The 8,029-nt window shown below is 42.2% G+C and overlaps 1 protein-coding gene across 1 annotated transcript in view; it reads right to left on the reverse strand.

Annotated features, from left to right (window-relative positions):
- The window catches only part of BAALC (BAALC binder of MAP3K1 and KLF4), a 110,456-nt gene extending 102,714 nt beyond the window's left edge, over nucleotides 1–7,742 (reverse strand). The window contains 1 exon segment of the mRNA XM_036742319.1: nucleotides 7,511–7,742. Within this exon segment, the coding sequence (XP_036598214.1) occupies nucleotides 7,511–7,715 (205 nt within the window). The 5' untranslated portion in view covers nucleotides 7,716–7,742.
- Nucleotides 7,743–8,029: the final 287 nt, after the last annotated feature.

Raw genomic sequence — 8,029 nt, forward strand, 5'->3', positions numbered from 1 at the left:
AAGTGGAGGGTTTAGCTATGAAAAGGAGTAAAGAGGGGATTTGAGGGGATTATACAGTCAAGTGAAGATTTTTTTCAAGCTGGGTGAGAACTGGGAATGTATATAGGCAGCAGGAAAGAAACCAATAGACAGGAAGAAATTAAAGATGGGGGTGGGGTAGAGTGGCTGGGAGAATAGATGATTGCAGATGATTTCTCAAGTAGACAGGAAGGAATCAAGGGTTACAAGTAAATAGGTCAGCCTTGATGAGAATGGCCAACTCTTCATCTAAGACTGTAACAAAGGAGAAGAGAATGTGGAATGATGTCAAGGATTTCAAGATGTGGAGTAGGAAAATAATGGGAGCCCAAAGCAAACAACCTCTATTTTCTCAGTAAAGTATAAGATGGAGATGGAGGGGGTAGGAGGTAATATGGGATAATTGAGGAAAGGAGGAGAAATTTGGAACAGCATCTGTGAGAAATGTGATAAAAAGTTAATTTGGAAAGAGTAAAAAGATGGCCTTGCTGTGGTGAGGCCCTAGTAGAGGTTAAATAACATAAATTTGTAGGAGATCCAGACAGTATGGTGGCATGACTTGCATGAGCACTGTTGTGTAGGAACCAGAGAGGCTGATGGTGGAAGTAAACAAAGGCTGGGGTTTGGCAAGGTATTAATGACAATATGTCCAGAAAGCAAGGGATTCTAAAACAGAGAACAATGTAAAGTTGGTTTAGGAGGTATGAGGCACAGAGAGAGATGGCATGATAGGAGGCTATGGTCATATGGAGTAATCTCAGAATTCTTTTTTTATATGTCAGAATTCTTGATCATAGAAATGGAACATTTGTGAGGAATGGTGAGGTCATGAACAGATATGACATTCTTAGGTAAGAGAACAGGCCAAAGGCAAGTCTGCCATGACTAACTCATTGGGATAGGGAGCCCTGTGATGGAAGACTTCTCTCTCAATCATAGAATTGCAGAACTTTCTGCCCATAAGTAACAGAAATGGGTTTGTTGTTATGTGAGATGTGCATATAAGCATCTATTCTGTTGTTTCCCAGGGCCTTAATATTCCATAATACACAGGCCACTTCTCAAGATGGTAATGGTGACAGATACCAAAAATGGCCAAAGAATATATTACAAAGACATTAATAATAACTTACATTTAATTAGCACTATAAGATTTTCAAAGCACTTTATATACATTTTCTCATTTGATCCTTACAAAAACTCTTGTGAAGTAGGTACCATGAATAGTTTGGAGAATGTGACATCTATGTTAAAAGCTGAAGAAAGGTTAGATAGGAATCTGATGCCACTTGACTTTGCTGCCAGCCTTTTGACGTTTTTAAAAGTGTTTCTGCAAGTATGTAACCAATATGTAAATGAAAGCTATAGGTATTACTGTTTTCTGTATTTTAATTGCTTAAATAAATCATTGTGTAAGAAGTCACAAATACTGTAACTTTTACTTTTGTTAAACATGGTATCATAAGCATGATTCCTGGAGTTGTGACAACCATTTAGAACTATAAAGTGGAATGAGTTTTTGCAAAGTTTGAAAAAACTTCATTTCTTAAGAGAAAAGTCATGTTTCAAAAGTGTAAGCATTTGGGAGTGTAATTACAAATAACTTTCCAGAAAGAAAGAAAGAAAAAGTGAGAGAGAGAGAGAGAGAGAGAGAGAGAGAGAGAGAGAAGGAAGGAGACAGAAAGAGAGAGAGAAGGAGGGAGGAATATCTCCTAGCAATAATCTAGCCCAATATGTGTCTGACAAAAAAATCCCCTCTACAAAACACCCAACAAATGGTCATGCATAATTTGCCTGAAGACATACAGGGAATGAGAAATCATTACCTTTTCCAAGACCACACAGTGAGTTAGTGGTAAAGTCAAGTCTATAACCAGTCTTTGCCAAGGGTCAGGAGAAAGCCAACTCCCAAGTTCAATTGAAAAGTAACTAAAGTATCTTGTGGGTAGCAAGGTGCACAGTGGATAGAGTTCTGGCCTGGAGTCAGGGAAGCTTATCTTCCTAAATTCAAATCTGGCCTCTGACAAATTACTAGTGTGTGACCCTAAGCAAGTCGCTTAACCTTGTTTGCCTCAATTCTTCACCTGTAAAATGAGCTGAGAAAGGAAATGGCAAACCACTCCAGTATCTTTGCCAAAACAAAACAAAACAAAACACAAATGGAGTCATGAAGAGTAGGACATGATGGAAATGACTGAACAACAAAGTGTCTTGTAAGGACATTTTTATTTCGTGGTTCTGGTTTCAAAAGCACTGCTTCTTTCTGTGAAGTTATGATAGATTTGGAGGTTGTTCCACCTGGCTGCTGATTGCTAGGGCTAGGAGAATTGTACTTGAATTAAAATTTACATGTGTCCAATGGTATAAAGTTTTTTTTTCTAGACATGCTAATTGTGTACCTAGGTTATTTGTAATTTAATTAGAAAAATGAATTAAGCTAATTGTAAAAATGACGAAATTAAGTAAACGACAACCCAAACAACAATGGAAAGATGGCTGGTGGGTGTTAGCATGTTTGTAGCATGTTACTGACGAGGGATTGTGTATGAAGAGTGGTGTGAAAGACATTCTCAAAGACATGTGGAGGCGGGCTTATCATAGATGAAATGTGAAAGGCAAAAGGCAGAGCAGTTCAAGTTGTACATTGGTCACCACTGAGATGAGAAAAGAACTATAGGCAAGCATTCAATGAGGTGGGTGGATTCCCTAAGGGGGCATTTAAGGAAAGACATGAAGAAGAATTGCTCAAGATGAGAAGGCATGGAGAGCTGGTTCTCTACACACTGGTACAGATGGAAGGGGAGCTAAGAGGACTTTGTAGTGAAGCTCTCATTTTAGAACAGAAGTTAAGACAATCTTGGATAAGAAGATCCAGAATGGAGCATATGGGCAATGAGAAAGGAGTCAAAAGGAAAAGAGTCATATTAATAATGCTATCATTATTAGAAAAATAATAGTAATAATTTATTGAACTTATTATCTAGGAAGTCTCAAGATTTATTCTCATCCTGATATTCAGGATGAAAAGCAGTTTCTGGACAGTTTTATGAGAGCTTCATCTGAAAGGGACTAGATCAACATAAAGCATCAATTACTATTATTATTACTATCATTATTTAGACCATTCTCAAAAGCATGTATGTATAGATTCTTTTCCTGGTCCCTTCCTCCCTCCCAAGCTGCTAGATTCTCCCCCCCCCCCCCGCCCTGAGACGACCTTCCTATGTATCTTGTATGTTTTGTCTCCTCCATTAGAATGCACGTCCTTTAAGAGTATTGGATGCTTTGGCCTTTCTTCCTATTCCTGGTGCTTAACCATAGAGTCGCAAAGAAAGTACTTAATAAATGCTGGCCAAGTGCCCCACCCCCTCACTCCCCTGCCCTCCAAAGGGTCCATGTATAGATTTCAAATGGTCTGTGAACTTGGATGGGGAAGTTACTTCTTTATTTCAACTTAATTGGTTCTCTCTGTAATAGTATGTATTTTATGTTATGAAATTAAAGGCATTATGCTGTAAAGATAAGCATCACCAAACTACCAGAGGGGACCATCACACACAAACATACACACACACACACACACACACACACACACTCACTCTCTCTCTCTCTCTCTCTCTCACACACACACAAAGGTTAGGAACTTCTGTTTTATAGGGACGCAAATGCATAATGTTAATTCCATTCAATTCGACATTTACTAAGCATCTATTATGTGCAAGGCATTTGCCCCCACTTAGGAACATGAAGATATTCATGACTTAAACCCAACTTCCAAGCACTTTACAATTTATAATTAAGAGGAAAGACAAGTGCATAAATATATGTGATGGAGAGTATAAGAAGAGCAAAGGATCAGTTAGGGCAAAGTGCCAGGAGACAGACTCCTAAGAAGAGACGACTTTCACCTGGGAAGGCTTCCTGGAGGTAGTGTCACCTGAACTTGCCCTTGAAGGAAGAGAGAGACTTTGTGAGGTAGAAAGGTGAAAGGGAAAGTCCATTCATGTTGTGGGAGATGGTATGAGCAAAGGCATGAAGATGGACATATACATAAACAGCATGAGTTCCCAGTAAAAAGGGGGGGAGGTTCAGGGAGCCAATTTGATTGGAGAGTAGTGACCATGTAGGAAGTAAACTGAACCATGCATGGAGAGGCTGCAGCCAGATTATGGAGGGCTTTAAATATGGGGATTAGAAGTTCACACCTTATTAGATAGCTAATGGAAGCCCCTGAAGAGTTTTGATTAGAAAGATGATCAGAACAAGCATTTGGAGAATTGTTTGGTCAACAGTGTTAATGAAGGATTGAAGAGGGGATAAGAACAAGAGGCAGAAAGACCACTTAGGAGGCTGTCATAATAAAGGTGAGATCTAAGAGTCTGAACTAAGGTGGCTGCAGTAGGAGTGATGAGGAAGAGACAGATGTGAGAGATATTGAAGAGTAAGAATTGAACTGATTGGATAACTGAGTAGATGATAATTTGAAAAACTGGCAGGGTCAGAGTACTTTTCCCAGAAGTTTAGTAGACACAGCAAAGATGATAGTTTGAGAGGGCTAAAAGGTCAAGAGTTTTTTTTTTTTAATTCAGGAAAGGAGAGAATGGAAGATGTTTGAAAATAGGTTGGAAGGAGGCCTTGGAGAATGATAAGAGTAGGGATAGAGGAATGGTATCCAGGGCGCAAGTGACTAGGATAACTTTGACAAAGAGGGGAACTATCCTCTGAGGTGAGGCAGAATGACAGCATGAATCAAAACAGGAAGGTTTTGAGGTATGATGGAGGTATGAGGAGTGATGAAAGAACTCTTAAGTTGGATGGCCTCATTGCCCACACATAAGAATGTTTCTCCATCCCACCTGATCTTCCCAATCATTAACTGCTGTTTGGACTTCATTTCCTTTCCTTTAGAGTCTTGTTATTTCACTGAAGTACTCTCGTCAATGGTACACATCCTAATTCCTCCACACCTTAATTAGATGTATTTATGAGTTGTTATGTGTGACTTCCTCCAAAAAAAATAGTACTCGATGGTGGTGACCAATCTTCTGGTCTCTCCAAATTTAGGAAGGCTGGTCTTTGAATACTAGGCACACTGGGGCAATATTTGGAGACTTTGCAGTTTGGTAAGACCTCAGGGGTTTTGATCTGCTGGTATCGCCTTTAGAACCCAGAGTCACCTCCATGAAATAGTAAGACATTCATTGGAAGGGGATTTCATGGTGGCTCTCCAACTCACTTTTATAAATTTAAAGTAAATTTGCATATTATTTGGCTGATTATTTACACTTGTTTTTATTTTTCACAAATGAACTAAAAAAGAAACGATGTGAAGCAGTGGGGAAAAGTTGTGGCTTTGACATGGTTACCTTTGGGTTAGACTTCTCTTGCTGCTACTTTAATTCCTGTGTGAACATCAGCAAATTACCTACTTTCTCATCTGCAAAATAAGAGGAGTAGACTAGAAAATTTATAAGCTTCCTTAGATGTATGATCTTATGAGCTCTCATGCAGAAACAACACAGTGAGTCGGTAGAATTCAAGTGGTTAGCCATGAAGGCAACCAAACAAGGAAATTATTATCCAAGATTTGATTTGGTTTGAACTGATTTAGAAAGAAGATGGTAGCTCCTTTGTAATAAACAGCTAAATGTCAGCTCTTTCTCCTCTTCTTCTATGAAATAATTTTTTAAAATCGTGGGTGAAATGTCACAGCATGGTGCCAGTTAGTATAGGAGATTAGGTGGATGAGGAAATTGCAAATAAAATTGAAGGAATTGCGGATGTTTAGCCCAAAAAAGGAAAAAAAATGTTGAGGTATGTCCTCAGATCAGGAGGACTTGGGTTTAAGTCCCAGCTCCAAGTAAATGCCATTTCTCATCTGTGTAGCCTTGGGTAAATCACTTAACCTTTCTAGACCTTAGCTTTCTTGTGTGTAACTAAGTGATTTCTAGGGTTCCTTCCATCTCTAAGTCTATATTCTTAAATATCTGAAGAGCTGTCCTGTGTAAGAGGGATTAGATTTGTTCTGCATAGCTCTTAAAGGAGAGAACTTGGATCAGATGACTTTTTTTGAGGCAATGGGGGTTAAATGACTTACCCTGAGTCACACAGCTAATAAGTGTGTGAGGCTGGGTTTGAACTCTGGTCCTCCTGACTCCAGGGACACCACTTCAGATGACTTCTAAAGTCACTTCAACTCTAAGATTCTTTAGGGATAGAGATTAGACTCATGATTTTATTGACAGAGGGAATTCCTATATGAAGAAACTCCCTCCACCTATTCAAGTCAGAACCTTCTGTTTTAACTTACAGTCTTAAAGTTAACTAGAGCACTGAAAAGTTAAGAGACATCCAGGACCACCTAGCCAGTACGTCACAGATAGGAACACCTTTGAGTAAAATGATTCTATATCAATTCTCACTATTATCAACCTGTTTTCTTTCCAAATCCTAACTTTATGGTTGAACATGAAAGTTATTTGTATATTTTAAAGAATCTCATATTATAAAATCATGGGAACTAGACCTGGAAGGGACCTTTGTAATCATTTAGTCTCACCTCCTTTTACACTAGAAAAGGAGAGTACTGGGAAGTTATTTACATTGTAGCAGACAAACATGAATGATCTGGTTGCATTCTAGCCTTCAGAGAAAACAATAAACCGCCCAGGTAAACATCTTTCAAAACTGAATGCTTTTCGAGGAAACCCCAAGAGCAGGAGAACTGGTCAAACACGAAATTCTCTTGCTTGGTATTCCGAGGGTTCATAAACGTATGAAGCAAGTTCGAATTTTGCTTTCTGGAAGAGGCAGTGAGCTGCTTTCTAAGAGTAGCAAAATGTGGAGAACTGAGAAAAATACTGCTCTCCAGAATCTGCTGAGATATAGCATTTAAACATCTGATCCAAGTCCAAGCAGAGAGTGACCAGATGACTAGATACATGAGGAAATTAGCTGGGTGGAGAGGTGCTGAGATGGCTAGAGAGAAAGATGGAGAGAAACATGGATGCAGAGGTAGAATGGGGGTATGGGGGCTGGGGGTGCGTGGGGATGGCGGGGGGGAGAATAAGGGGATACGCCATTGTGATAACAGCACACCCTATGTTCCCACCCTATCTTCTTGTAGATGAACAAGCACAACGAAATACAGAGGGAGAGAAGTAGATTTCGCCCAGAAACTGGGGATGTAATTGCGAAGGAAGCCAGCCTTTGGTAATCAAGTCTCCCAGTAAAGGGAGTTGCTGGGTGAGGGTGCCACCCTGGAGACATGTGTTCCTCCTCCTGCTATGGGTCCCTCGATCGCCCCCTCCCCCCCACCCTAATTCTCGGTCCTGTTCTCCCCCAAAACCCGGCTGGACTGTGGGCTGGAGCCCAGGGGGAAGTGCCGCCCTGGCCCCCTCGCTTAGCCGCTGTCCCTGGAGGGCTGGAGGGAGGAAGTCAGGGTAAGGGCATGGGGAAAGTCCTGGCCCCGGTGGGCAGCTGGCTCACTCACCCGCATACAGGGAGCCCTGTTCCCGCAGGCCGCCCGCCTCTGGGCCGCTGTCCGGTTCACCCGGGCTGAGCCCAGCGGCTGTAGCGGTAGCCGAGAGCTGTAGGTCTGTGTCAGTGTTAGTCAGCCAGGTGGATTCGGTCTCTCGGGTCCAGCTCTCGTAGTAGCGGGGCTCGATGGCATCGGCGCGGCTCCCCCCGCAGCCCATCCTCCTTCACCTCCTCCTCCTCCTCCTTTCTCTCTCTCCTCCAACTCCAGTCCCGCTTCGGACTCCCTTGGCCGTTGGGTTTGGCTAGGCTGAGCCTTCACCCACAGCAGTGGAGCCCGGAGTAGGCAGGCAGCAGGAGCATCGCTCGCCGCCGCCAGCACAGCCGCGGTCCCTGCGCCCAGCTCCCTGGCAGACCCAGCCCCGGAGCTCTTCTCTCTCCGCTCTCCGCGCCCCGCGCTGCGCTCTCCCCACCTCGCCTCTCTCCTCCTCCCTCTTCTCCAAAGCCCGCCCGCTGCCGCCCCCACCCCTCATCA

The sequence above is a fragment of the Trichosurus vulpecula genome, chromosome 1 (genome assembly GCF_011100635.1).
Source record: "Trichosurus vulpecula isolate mTriVul1 chromosome 1, mTriVul1.pri, whole genome shotgun sequence".
In the NCBI taxonomy this organism is placed as follows: domain Eukaryota; kingdom Metazoa; phylum Chordata; class Mammalia; order Diprotodontia; family Phalangeridae; genus Trichosurus; species Trichosurus vulpecula.